Source organism: Dreissena polymorpha, chromosome 7 (assembly GCF_020536995.1).
Source record: "Dreissena polymorpha isolate Duluth1 chromosome 7, UMN_Dpol_1.0, whole genome shotgun sequence".
In the NCBI taxonomy this organism is placed as follows: Eukaryota; Metazoa; Mollusca; class Bivalvia; order Myida; family Dreissenidae; genus Dreissena; species Dreissena polymorpha.
In genome coordinates, this window is record NC_068361.1 from 103,081,856 (window position 1) to 103,096,378 (window position 14,523).

The following is a 14,523-nucleotide window of genomic DNA, read 5'->3' on the forward strand; positions in this document are numbered from 1 at the left end:
TTTATTTTATTATTTCATTGTTCCTCTTAAATTATTACGACTGTATTTGTACGGATCGATAAGAAATAGTTGTTGTTGTTGTTTTTTATAATAAATATAATGTCATCTGTTTGTCTTAACTTTCACATGTTTGAAGTAGTACTGGGTTAGATTGTCGGTGAGAACAGTCGTTTAATTCAGACAATCGTTCTTTGATCACTACCAAATGCATAAATTAGCACTACATTTTAATTACTTACAGGAAAATACGGAAAAAGAATAAATGTTTAACCCTAAGAGTTTTAAATTTGAGGCAACGGTAAACGGTCTATTCAAATCATCGTTCGTTGGGTTTAAAGGCTAGCCGATCCGTTCACCACATCAGAAGGTGTCTATTTATTGACAACAAATATATTTCACATCATGCACATGGAAAACCAAAATTGCGACAAACTGTTTCTGAAGTCGTGTTATAATTTTGTGGATAAATTGTTTATAATTGCAGGATTTGGAGCTGGCGGTTCCGTTGGTCTTGGTGTGAACGTAGGACTGTGCGTACTGAGCATGACCACACAGGTCAGCGGGAAGTTTTTGCTTGCTGTAGTCTTAGTGTTAAGCGCTCATCAATATTCATTCGTTCTTCTTAATTACTGACGTATATAAACACGAAATACAACAACAGTAAACCATACACCTTACTTACATGTGCTTCAAGCATGTGCTGGCAGCTATTTATTCTTATTTGATAATTGTTATTTCATTTAAACGTATTTTTTTAAGCTCGATTGCATCAAAAGACTTAGGCTTGTTGAAACGCCCTCGAGTCCTTTTTATAGGCCTATAACCAGTAGTTTGTGTCTTTTGGGGAGATCTAAAGAACGCTCCCACAGTGTGGATTAAATCTGGCCGCTAGGCGGACCCCATATCCATTACAACATGGCGACCTGTTTTTATGTAGATCTTGGTTTTAATTTGTATGTGCTTTGTGTGCATTCATTTTTAAATCTACACATTGTTTCAAGACACTTATTTCAAGGCGATGTAATACAAAAACATTAACAACTCTGAATGTTTCCCTACAGGTGACACTCACCCCTTGGGTTGGAGGCAAGGTGTGGGGTGATGCCGCTATCGATATAGGCTTTGCAAGAGGTGGAATTAGATTGATCGGCTATCTACTGGAAACCAAATTTCCTATGACAACTGAGCTCGTGTTTTCTAAATATCCAATAGATGTTGGGTATGTATTAAGATAAGAATATCAGGTTATCCGCCATCTGTCCGTCGGTGTGTCCGCCCGAACATACACAAGTGTCAGGCGATTGCTCAACAAGCTCTCGTGATCTAGTGCTTTAATGACACTTCAATTACATGACACTTCACTTCACGCGCAATATTAAATGCCGTTTGAATGAAACCTTTTATCGTTGATCCAAATTAATTTCAATCTTAATGAAAATAAAGCACAAATTACCCTTGTATTGTTCAGTACAGGACAAATGTGATTTTTGTCAGTGATATTCATTAATGTTTGACGGATGCAATACTTAATTTATCTTTTAAAAAAGATATGTTAAAAGTAGAATATTAGTAGAAACTATTTGATATGTGTAAATATTTTGGGAATATTTTATCAACGGATTAATATTTTTCCTGTGGTGAACACTTTCTCAACGGATTAATATTTTACCTGTGGTGATCACTTTCTAAACGGATTAACATACTTGCAATCACAGTGTGTCTGATAAGTTATAATAGGGACCAATTATTGGATTTATCTGCAGTATCGAGAAATCATACAATACCAAACAAAGGAACTTTAACCATTTTAAAGCAATACAATCTTTTGAAATATAGAGGTACCCGAGGCGGTAGAGATCAAGAGTTACTTGTATGGGACACAAATAGTGGAGTAAATTTAAATAATCTACAAAGTTTACCATCACAAATTCCAACTGTAACATCTTTGAAAAGAAACAGCACACAAAACATTTCAGATGCAAACTTAAACAACCTCTCATGCCCCAAGAAATGCAATACACTAAATGGTCTAAACGAAAAAATATCTTGCCTTACATTGAACTGTCATTCTGTTGTCAGAAACAAAGATGTTTTGATTGGTCAATATCTGAGAGAAGAAAAAATCGACTTTGCCGTATTCACAGAAGCCTAGTTCTCAGATGAAAAGCAACACAAAATAGATACCTTAGACTCAAATCAAAATGGTTACACAATGAGTACTGTAAATCGTTCAAATAGAACAGGCGGCGGAGTGGCTTTAACTTGTCGCACTGGGGTTACTGTACGAAAAGTGTCAAGTAGTAATACCCGGACATTTGAACATGGTAAATGGCAGCTGATTCTCAAAAACATTACAATTAATGTAATTGGCGTTTACAGACCACAATCATAAGGGACTGAACATCAATTTTTAACAGAATTTTTCGAATTCATGGAGGAAATTGTACCCAACTATTCAAATCTTATGATTCTTGGAGATTTCAACTTGCATGTCAACAAAACTAACAGTGTTGTGACTGAATTCAAGAATTCTCTTGTAGAAATGGGTTTGGAACAACGTGTTAATTTCAGCACACACACAGAGGGTAATACACTCGACCTAGTAATCTCTGAGGCTACAAATGGTATTGAAATCAATTCGTGTGAACCAGGCCCTTTCTTTTCGGACCATTGTGTAGTTAAAGTCGTTACCAAAGTGCAAAAAGAAATATCAAGAGTCAAACAATAAAATTTCGAAATTTTAAAAACATAGACCACTCAGCATTTACTAACGACCTCAATGAAATGTCAATTACAGCAGACAAAGTAGATACTTTTGTAGAGCAATTTGAAGATGAAATCTCTAGAATTCTTGATAAACAAGCTCCATACATTGAGAAAAACACAATTTGTCGTTCACCAAAACCATGGTTTAATGAAAACATTCTTGAACTAAAACGCAAAACACGCAAACTGGAACGCATGTGGAGAAAATACTAACAACCAGACCAATATGAAATTTTCAAAAATGCCAGAAATAAATACACTTTCGAGTTGAATGCAGAGAAGCAACGATCGCTTAGTCAAAAAGTAATTGATTTTCACGGGGATTCTAAAAAACTCTACAAGTTTGTATCAGAATTAACAGGAAAAAATACTGATAACCCTATGCCGGAAGGTGAAAGCGACACCGCGATAGCTGAAAATTTTGCCAATCACTTCCTGGATAAAATTAACAAAATTCGAGATGCCCTTGCAAGTTTCGAAAAATTCACACCCGATCACAAGGAAGTACCATGTTTCGGTATGTTCGAGGAACTAACCCAAGATGAAGTGAAAAAGATCATCAATCATCTTCAAACAAAATCATGCGAACTAGATGCATTGCCAACAAGAGTACTAAAATCATTTTTAAACGAGTTACTACCGTTCGTGACAAAATTGGTTAATCTCTCTATGAGTCAAGGAGTTTTCCTTCAAAATTTAAACAGGCAATAGTAAGACCACTTCTTAAGAAAATTGGACTAGACCTGAGTTATGCCAACTATAGACCAGTGAGCAACTTATCATTTCTATCGAAAGTGATTGAAAAGGCTGCTCTGTTTAGACTCAATATACACGTAAATGAAAACAATCTCCTTCCAAAAAATCAGTCAGCCTACAGACAATTCCATTCTTGTGAATCTGCTTTACTTAGACTAGTCAATGATATACTCGAAGGTATGGAGGAACAAGAGGTCACAGCACTTATCACCATTGATTTGAGTGCTGCCTTCGATACAGTCGATCATGACATTCTACTACACGTATTGCAAAAACAATACGGTGCATGTGGCACGGCACTAAACTGGATAGACTCGTATCTTCGTCCAAGAAGCTGTCGCATAAGTGTTAATTCAGCTTTATGGGCGGCAAGTTCTTTGGAGTGTAGTGTCCCCCAGGGTAGTTGTCTTGGTCCATGGCTCTACCTGACGTACGCTGGAACACTGTTTGATGTCGTTCCTCCCTCCATCACAGTCTACGGTTTTGCAGACGACCACACCGCAAACAAGCGATTCAAACCTACATCTTCTTCTGTTGAAAGAACTGCCATTCAAGAACTTGAAAGTTGTGCACTCGTTATTAACAACTGGATGAACGAGAATAAACTGAAAATGAACGCATCAAAAACGGAATTCATCATGTTCGGTAGTAGACCCCAATTAAATAAATGTCAATCTAAAGAAATAAATATTGCTGGTGACACTTTTAAAGCAGAAAAACGCATACGTATTTGGGTGAATATTTAGACGAAACACTAAATTTTAAAGAACACATACAAATTAAGTGTCGTACAGCTATGTACAACTACCTTAAAATCAAAAACATAAGGAAATACTTAACAAAAGAAGCAACAGAAATACTTGTTTTGTCTTTGGTAATATCCCATCTGGATTATTGTAATCTGATCTTGTATGGAACAGCTCAATGTGAAATAAACAAAATGCAACGTATCCAAAACATGTGTGCCAAATTGGTACTCGGCCGACAGAAACATGACAGTTCAAAAGATGCTTTATATGAACTTCATTGGCTATCAGTAAAGGCAAGGATAACATTCAAATTACTGGCCTTCATGTATAATTGTTCTGTTGGTCACGCGCCAAAATACCTTACAGAACTTTTAAAAGAAAAAGTACCAACACGTAACCTACGATCTACCGTCTTGTATAACGGAGGTTATGATGTGAAACGCGCAAAGAGAAAAACATTCTTGGACAGGAGTTTCGGAGTTGTTGGTCCGAAACTGTGGAATGACCTTCCATCAAGCATCCGGACTTCCGCCTTGATAGACATTTTCAAAAGGAATTTGAAAACATTTCTCTTCAGAGACTTTTACAACCTATTTTAATTTGAATACCTGTGATTTAAAAATAAAATCGAGACTCAGTTGTACGGGCTTATTTGTCACTAGGACTCGGAGGACAAAGAAATTAAAGAATTGTGCGGGCTTCTTTGCTCGAAAAGGATATGTATTGTACAAGTGACTGTTAACCAAGAATCATTAGGGCTTCTTTGCTCAATGATTGAGTTACATCAACCAGCTGTCTTTTAATCACGCTTAGGCCCTCTAGTTGTGTCTTATAGTCACACTGTAATTTTAACCTTCAAGTTGTGTCTTGTAGTCACACTAGGTCAGTCTTTTTGTGACTTGTAGTCACGATAGTTCAAATAAGGTTAAAACCCAAAAGAAGTGTCCTTAAGGGTGACAGGTGACAAAAAGCTGTGGGATCCGACAGCCAGGGTGCAGAAATATCCTTTTACGTATCCTTTTAGTTAATGAAAAACAGTGTCTTTATGTTGCCAAATATCTGCTCATAAAATCATTATAATTATTGTCTTAACCCTAGTTATATCAATTTATTACATAATATTTTACTTTTACTGTGTTTTAATAGTTTAGCCGGTATTGTTTTATTGCTTAAGTTTCTTACAGTATTATTAATTATATCACACATATTTAGATCATTAATCCTATAATTATTGCTGCATAATATTATCAATACCTCTTATTTTTTATCAATATTATGTACATATATATGTTTGTACAGCGCCATTGAATATAATTATATATATAGGCGTTTCATCAATTAGCAAGTTTCAAGTTTTCAAGTTCAGTATTCACTTTTGGTAATTGGCTTGATATTTTCCCTCACTCTATCTTAACAGTCATTTTGTTTGTTTGTTCGTTCAATCAAAGGTTAACTTACTGTCACTACACACCGAAGAATACTATGATTATGACACTTAATTTACTTATGAAATGTAATGTGATAATGATGCGCATCAGTTTTTTCACCAGCGGTCAGTATTCTTGAAACCCTATACAATCTTAAGTACAGAGCTAAACCTTTCTTCTGACAGTTAAGTCGAATCTTTTGACACGAACAGAGAAAGGGCAATATTCAATCGATTTTGGTCGCCACGCATGGGGAAATCGTGTATTGCGTGCAATGCGATCGAACATTGATCCTACTGAGTACATGTTAATCGATACACATTTTACTGTTAGTCATATCATCATTTGAAGATTAACATTTTCTTTCAATCAAACACTATATCTTATGCTGACAAATTGCTTTATACACTATTGTCACCGGGTGAAATTGAAAGACACATGTCAAATAAATACATATGTGTTCGCATTATATTTATCTTTATTAGATATTTTATTGAAAAATGATTTATAAAGTGATTTATCAGCATTTTATATATTTGTTCAATTCTGTTAATTTGATTTACATGATTTTAGTAAAATATGTTTTCATTATTTGAAGGGCTAAGATGGATCTGGTGCTCACACCGTTGCGACTTGAACTTAAGGCATTTGCAGAACTATTCATTTTGTCTAAAACTATCAAAATCTTCGAAGGAACAATATGGAAATACCAAGTCCCTACCATTCACAAGAATATTTTTACGAAGAAGAAGCGAGACGACGACCCATCACCACCTGACGTTTTGCCAGCCACGATCAACGAGAGAAGGCGTCGTGCCGGTCCCGAAGGCTGTATAGTTAACCAAGTGTATAACCGTGCCTACTATGACACCGCCTTTACACTGGAAATGTTCGCTCAAGACGAAGTGTCGGAGGTGAAACTTACCTACGCGATTGGCACACATAAAGGGGGAACCAACGTTCAAGCCTGGACAGAAATGGGTGGCAATACCCTTCTGGTTCCCGCAAAATTACCAAGTGGTGTACCTCTGCATTGGACTGTAAGCGCAACTAATACGCAAGGACTGTCGTCCACTGTGCAGTGCTCTCTGAATACATATGACAGCACATTGCCAGACGGCAGAGTGGAGCACCCATATAAGTATTCATCACATCCTTCAAAACTAGTTGCGTTTATCATCGTCGCTGAAGACAGTCCCCTGAAGGAGATGAATTACAAGGCTGTTGGATACAGCCCAGGTCAATACGGCAACCAGTTTGTTAGATGGGAAAAAACACGACTTGACCTATCTCCACTAAGACAAGGTGTGGCCGGAGCATTGCAGCACTTCACGACCCCGATGGATGGCAAGCTGATAGCTAACGTCCTAAAAACAGCGAAGCCATTACGATTCCCGGATTTATGCGCAGAAGAATGCATGAATCACGGATCAAACTGCGTGTCATTTAGCTATGAATACCACTCGGAGACATGTGATTTGCACGATCAGGTGGCCGGTGCAAATGCCTATTTACGCATTAGCGGAACATACAAAAACTATGAACGATTGGGTATCGGTTATCACACCTCTGTGGAATATGACAATTTAACACTTACTCATGGTACTCAGTATTTCGTCAACGCAAAGGTAACTAACGTCCTGGGGTACGTTGACCATTTAATAGGCGAAGGCACAATGGTGGACTTCACACCTCCAGAACCAGGATTGATCCTGAATAATCAGTCTGACTTTCTTCGTGCTGACCAATGTAATGCTTCTGTTTCACAAAGATGCCTTGAAGTAACACCTCAAGAAAACCACAGGTAAATATTAGAATTCTTATTCCACATTTTTCGATAATTAAGGTATGATCGGAAGAAACAAAATTATATTGACAGTCTTCTGCAGTCGTTACGAAATTATTTTCGTCAAAAACGCATTTTGTTAAAACGCAGTTTATTTACGAATCTCAATGTAATTTAACACCAGGATAATCATCGATGGACCGGACTCTGGAACCGTCTTCAATGGTCACCAACCAGTTCAAGACGAGCTGTACACGTTAAAAAACCACTATGTGTCCGGTAAACTTGTATTTATGTAAACTCATTAAATTGAAATTTCTCGTTAAAGGTTGTTCAAACAACGTGTCGGGTAACATCCCATTTACAATATTTGCAATAATTACATAAACGTGATAGTGTTTTTGGAATGCGTGACATTTTCCACTATGTATTTATCACATATAAGCATTTTTTATTTAAACTACATGTATATATTTATGTATCAACCATATTTTATTTGATAAATAATTGTGAAATTTTATTAGTACTATAACATTGTTTTGAACAGTACGGTTATATATTTGGACGAGTACATAGCTGACATAATTGTGCCATATTTGAGGAGCCGACTGGCTTGTCCAATGGGAGTAGATATGCTGTGTACGGGGATACTTTTCAAGTTTAGTGTGCAAATGCCAATTTCGTTTAATCTCGGATTGTTCAATACAAAGTATATCAGACGAACATGTGTCAAAAACGGAATGATATTGTGCGTAACGTGGCAAAAGTGACGAAAGCTGATGTGTGTGTCTGTATTAAACGTACTTGTATGTTATTATTACAGCCAACTGGAAAGGTTTTCACGACGACGAGAGCGGTATATATGCGTACACTTGGGCTGTCGGAAAGAGTGTCTGCAGCTCGGATGTTGTCCCTTTTACAAATCCGTACGCCCATTTGACGAATCCGAAGTTCTGGACCGACTCCGCTTTTCAAAAAGGCATCCATCTGCCTGACGGTCCGTATTTTGTCACGGTGCAGGCATTAAATGGAGCAGAATTAGGCGGTTCATTGGTGACTACGGTTTGTCATTCCACTCCGTTCGTCGTAGACACTTCGCTGCCGGTGTTTCACAAAGTAACGGACATCATTTATGATGAAGACTTTGACCTCATCGCGATATACTACAATGCTACCGACGACTTGAGTAAAATCGCCCATGCTGAATTCGGCTTGGGCAAAACTAAATATGATGTACAACTGAAGGCGTATGGATTGCATGCGCCTATCGAACGTGAGGATCCGTTTGTAGCTGTGAAAGATCTGGGTCTTCAAGAAGGAATTCCGGCGTGGATTCGTATCCGCGTCACAAATAATGGTATAAAGAATACTAGTATTGTTGTCTCTATCATACTGTAGTTCTGCTGGGTTGATTGTGTGATATGTAAGGTTTGCGTTTTTAAATCAACTACACTGGCCGACTTTTCTGTGCAACTCTCATGACGACGACCCGATTACACATGTCTGATAGTGTGTGTAAATAGATTGTGCTATCAGGACACTGATTGATAACACTTATAAGTTAATAATTCCAATTTTTGCAAGAGCAATCGTCATTATTTCACAAGTTAATGCACCATTTCATAGTGCTATTTTTTTTTAAACTCACTGTTGAAGAATGTCACTGGTTGCTTTACTTTAAATTCCGTATGATTGAATAAAGCGTGTTAATATTGAGTGTTTACATAACATACATTTGAACCTAGCCATGTAGCCTGCTGTCTGCGTTTGTTTAAGAGACTTGTTCATAGTATGAAAAAATTACACATTTAGAAAAAATGATTAAGGGAAATGTATTCGAACAAGCAAATAACACTCATTTCTAAGAAAATGAATATGGGTAATCAAGAATCCAATGCTTCAAAAAATGCATCGCGTGTAACGATTGCATCGACAATTTAGCAAAAACGTGCATTACCGACATCGCGTGTACACTACCTGCCCAATTCATAAGTCCCGTGTTCCTTATGCCGTTCGATATAAATCAAATATAACAGTAACTATATATCTCTTGTTATTTAACAGTACTCTATTGGTTTTTGACCTATGTAAATATTTTTTATGTTCAGTAATGGTAATCTTGGACTATGTTAAGAATGTGTACGTTTCTTTGACAAAAGCTGGGGACATGTAAGAAAGACAGATTATTAAGACCAAAAAAAATCTTAGTAAAAATGCTGTTCATGAAGCATTTATAATACTATAAAATGAATGTATATTGTGTCAAATACTTCAATTATGACTTTACATTTCAGTGGATCTGTTTACTGCGGGTCACGGGGATGAGCCGATACTAATCGACAGATCTCCGCCGATACCGGGGGGCGTTATGGACGGAAACAGGCTTCGAAGAGACAGGCAGTTCCAGGCGGACGACCATAAGATATGCGCGCAATGGATAGATTTCTTTGACCCTGAATCTGGCATCGACAGGTAAAATGATACCTTATAGGATGATTGATGTATCAAATAAAGGGGGGAATAGTACTTATATTATTAATACATACTATTTTGAAAATGTTTATATTCAATTTTAAACAATGGATATCTTGCACTTAATTATCATCATCATTAATTCAGATTTTTGTGGGGTGTTCATTCAGATTTTTGTGGGGTGTCGGGACTGCGCCTCAACTGGACGATATTGTCAAATTCCACAACCTGACCCGCCATGAGAAATCCAGCTGCGTCCCAGCAACTTTGAAGCACAACAGCACTTACTTCTCGACTGTTCTTGCCTTCAACAGCGCGTTGAATTCCAAGCCATGCAACAGCTCTTCGGATGGAGGTAGTAGCATGCAGTATTGTGTGTAATTAATGTTCGGTATTAAAGCACATGCTACAAATTATTAATTTGCTTACACTTTGCTTACTTTCCTCCGGCCAATAGACATTCCGATAGAAATGTTGCAGTTTTTGTCTTAAAAAATGCATTCATCTTTCATGTGGATTACTGTTATATAAAATGTTGTTTTATTCCAGTTCTTGTCGACACTACACCTCCTATAGTTGGGATTGTGCTTGACGGAATACGGAATGCAACTGAATTGAAATACACCTCAGAAACCGTGTCTAAGCACGCAAACTGGCGGGATTATTACGACCCCGAGAGTGGAATAGCAAACTACAAAGTTGATGTCTACATTAACAACGAAAAGAAAAAGACTTTTGAAACAGGGACGTTGAGTGAGTTCGAAGATCACACAATTTCCATGGAGCATAAAGACGAGGTTTACTTCGAGGTTCACGGAGTAAATGGGGCTGAATTAGAAGCAGCAGCCAGATCCGATAGCTTTATAGTGGACCATACTCCTCCAATTATGACTGAAATTTCTGACAATAAGGATGGTAACAGATACCAAGCGGACAAATCGAAGTTAAGCCTTAAGTGGGATTTCTTTGACAGCGAATCCGGCATAGGAAAGTATAGAACGGTGATATACGAAAGCCGCCACGGTATCAAGCAGAAACACTGGCCTGCGAGTGAACGATATAATGAAACGAAACCTATGAGTACGGTCAATGATAAAATGGACAGCACACTCGGTAACTTAAATATGGAAGATGGAGTGACATATTCTCTGCACGTGACAGCATTCGATGGAGCTCTTTTAGCCACAGCGCATGAAAGCACAGGAGTTTTGATTGATACAACACCACCGAGTACACCTAAGGTAAACATATCGCCGACAAAATTGTCTTGGGTATTGAAAACTATTCAGTTATCCGTTCTCTATTATCAATATAAATTCATATCGCCAGGTTTGTTGACATGTTATGTAGTACATATAAATAAATCTTAAAGTAGTTACTCGTTTACTTGGTAAGTGACAAATATTTGGTTATTAAGATTCGATATAAAACAAATACATATCTACAAACAGACTTAGGATGTTATTTATGTTTAAGGTAAAGGTCGGACTGCCAACAGAAGACGAGGAAGTGGATCAAGGCCAAGTGTTACACAATGATCCGTATGGTATTCGACTCAGTTGGTCTTCTAGGGATTCTGAGAGTGGAATCTCAAAATATGAGGTCGCCATAGGAACAAATGACAACAAAGAGAAAATTCTTCCGTTCACGGATTACGGCACGGACACTACCGCGTATATTTCTAATATTTTTCTGGAACCATACACTAACGCTAGCACTAACGCTAGCACGTTGTATGTCGTTACCGTAAAGGCATCTAATGGTGCAGAACTGGTTTCAGATATGGGTGTGTCTAAAGAAATAAAAGTACAAAGGGCGAATATCCCAGGTGTTGTCTTTGACGGCAGGAGCCTTTTTGAAGATGAATCTTTTACAACAGATCACACTTCAATCGCAGCCTCGTTCTACGGGTTTGAGAGTGAAAGTTGTGACATAATTAACTATGACTGGGCAATCGGAACGACAGAGTTTGGAACCGACATTCTTACATACACGAACTATGGTCTTGTCATGTTGAATGATACACACGGACAATGTCAAATCCATACAGAGTTGTTTGAGGACGTTACTTATTACATAACAGTTCGCGCAGTGACAGGGTGTCACGAGGAATATATCGTCTCCTCATCAGATGGAATCACACTTGACAGAGTTGCTCCGAAAGCTATATTCAGAGTTGAAACCTCGAATGATACGATTGTTTACATTCAAGATAATGTTATTTATCAGTCAGTAACAGATTCCATAGCTATCGTAGGCAATATTTCTGATAATCATGAAATTCAATCTTTAGAATGGGGTCTTGGGTCGCTTCCTAGTTTAGCGGACATTAGACAATTCACGCATGATTTGACATCGTTGACTAGCGTCGCATCCTTAGTTCCCGGTGATTCGGTCTTCGTGACATTAAACGCAGTTGATAAGGCCGGTAACCACAAACTTGAGTCATCATTCGCTGTGATTGCAGATACAACTGCCCCTGAAATGATCGATCTTGAATGTACGCAATTTATATCCGTGCGAAAAAGTATCATTACCTGCAGCTGGTCGACAATTGTTGAAAACGAAAGCATTTTAAAAGCAACCACAATATCAATGGGATCCACACAAGCTGATTTCGACATTTTAGACAGTTTTGTTGTTCACAGAAACACCTACAGCTTTACCCGAGACCTTTATAACCATATCAGTCAGTTTAGAAACACCACATTCATGTTTATAACCGTAACCGTTTGGAATGTTGTCGGACATAAAACTATTTATGGGAGAGAAGTCATTGTAGACAGAACAGCCCCATTAGCCGATCGTCTTGATGTTTTGACAAGTACTTCACAAGGAACACCAGTTGAACGCAATCAGAAATGTCAATTACCAAGAGGATATGTTGAAGTGAAGTTGATAAACGTTGTTGATGAGGAGACACCCATTGACGTTAATAGGTATGCACTTTATTTTACATTTTCATGTGTATTGATTGCTTAAGTTGTACAGGCACTTACTTAAGAAGATTTGCTTAAGATTAAACACCCTGTAGTTACTAACTTTCATTGTTATCTTGTTACAGGTATGAGATCGCTCTTGGAAGCAAACCTTTGGGAACTGACTATTTAGAATATCACCCAGTCGTTGCTAAAAGCGATGGAATATTCTTTGTGAATGGCTTTAGACTGAATCAAGGCGATTTGTTTTTTGTCACAATGAGAATTTACAACAAAGCCGGCTTAAGTAGTGAATTTTCTTCGGATAGCGTCGTTGTCAGTCAGACACCGTTCTTAGAAGTCAAAGACGGAACCGGTGAACAAGATATAGACTTCCAGTCGACTCCCAACCTCATTCAAGGCTCTTGGAAATATTCGGACGCATGTCCTATTGGAGAGGCGAAATGGAAAATAGAAAGTCTTGCCGGAAACATATTGTTTGATTTCCAACCCATTCCGAATGCCGGACAAATGTTTTATAATGATGAGGTTCAACTTGAAAACGGAATGAAATATATTGTAACGGTTCAAACCATTGACTTCCTCGATCGAGTTAAAACAGCCAGATCAGATGGTGTAACGGTTCGTATTCAGCCGCCTTTCCCGGGTTTAGTAAGAGATGGGATTGATAAGGACCTCACGTATCAGTTCAGTACAACTGAATTTTCGGCCAACTGGGATAACTTCGGAGATAAGTCTAGCGATCCGACCCAGTCAATTCATCACTATGAAGTCGCAATTGGAAACGACCGAAGATACGAGAAAACGAGATCAAACGTGCATTACTTTGTAGATGTTGGACTCAACACTTCGTACACATTTTCACATTTAAATCTGACATCGAAGCTGGCTCGGTATTATGTAACGGTTAGGGCATACAGCATGGCAGGTGGCATTACAGAAGGGTATTCGAATGGTATTCGAGTTGGATATAACGATGACATAATTCCAGGATCCGTTTCCGTAAATAAGTATCAGTTCTCTGTTGATTCGATGGCAATATCATGGAACGGTTTTCAATCGGATATCGACATCATTGATTACAAGGTTGCCATTAGCAGTCATGAAGATATCATTACCAACGACACTGTTGTTTGCAACATAATTACAGCCAACAAAACCATGTACGATATTTCCCCATTGCGAAGCGTTGGCCTGGACGAGTATAGCAAGCTATTGGGACTTACACTTTTTCACAACAGTAAATACTATGTGACGGTTGTGGCTGAAGACGAAGCTGGGATGTGCACAGGGATCACGAGTGATTGGGTCCTGGTCGATACAACATCTCCAGAGTTCGGCAAACTTTACATCAACGACATAGAAAGTTCGACTGTAATATATGTTCGAAAGCCATCTGAGATGCAAATAGAGTGGGAAATGCATGATCATGAATCAGGAATAAATAACGTTCTTGTTCAACTATTTGAATGTAGTTCTTGCATGTCTAAGGGAGTTACAAGTGAAAACTGTTACTTGGTTGATAAAACTAGTGTAAAGAATGATACAAAGACGGCGTTTTATGAACTACAAATGAGCCCACAAAATGCATATTACGTCACAGTGGAGGTAACAAACGAGGCGAATCT

General features: G+C 38.0%; 1 protein-coding gene across 1 annotated transcript in view; it reads left to right on the forward strand.

Moving 5' to 3' along the window:
• Positions 1-488: 488 nt before the first annotated feature.
• Positions 489-14,523, forward strand: part of LOC127837088 (uncharacterized) — a 25,881-nt gene continuing 11,846 nt past the window's right edge. Inside the window, exons 1-10 of the mRNA XM_052363925.1 lie at positions 489-555; positions 1,062-1,219; positions 6,297-7,502; positions 7,669-7,763; positions 8,308-8,841; positions 9,779-9,956; positions 10,127-10,311; positions 10,506-11,197; positions 11,433-12,895; positions 13,021-14,523. The exon at positions 13,021-14,523 is cut by the window's right edge and continues 1,859 nt beyond it. Of these exons, the coding sequence (XP_052219885.1) occupies positions 544-555; positions 1,062-1,219; positions 6,297-7,502; positions 7,669-7,763; positions 8,308-8,841; positions 9,779-9,956; positions 10,127-10,311; positions 10,506-11,197; positions 11,433-12,895; positions 13,021-14,523 (6,026 nt within the window). The 5' untranslated portion in view covers positions 489-543. The remainder of the gene's footprint in view (positions 556-1,061; positions 1,220-6,296; positions 7,503-7,668; positions 7,764-8,307; positions 8,842-9,778; positions 9,957-10,126; positions 10,312-10,505; positions 11,198-11,432; positions 12,896-13,020) is intronic.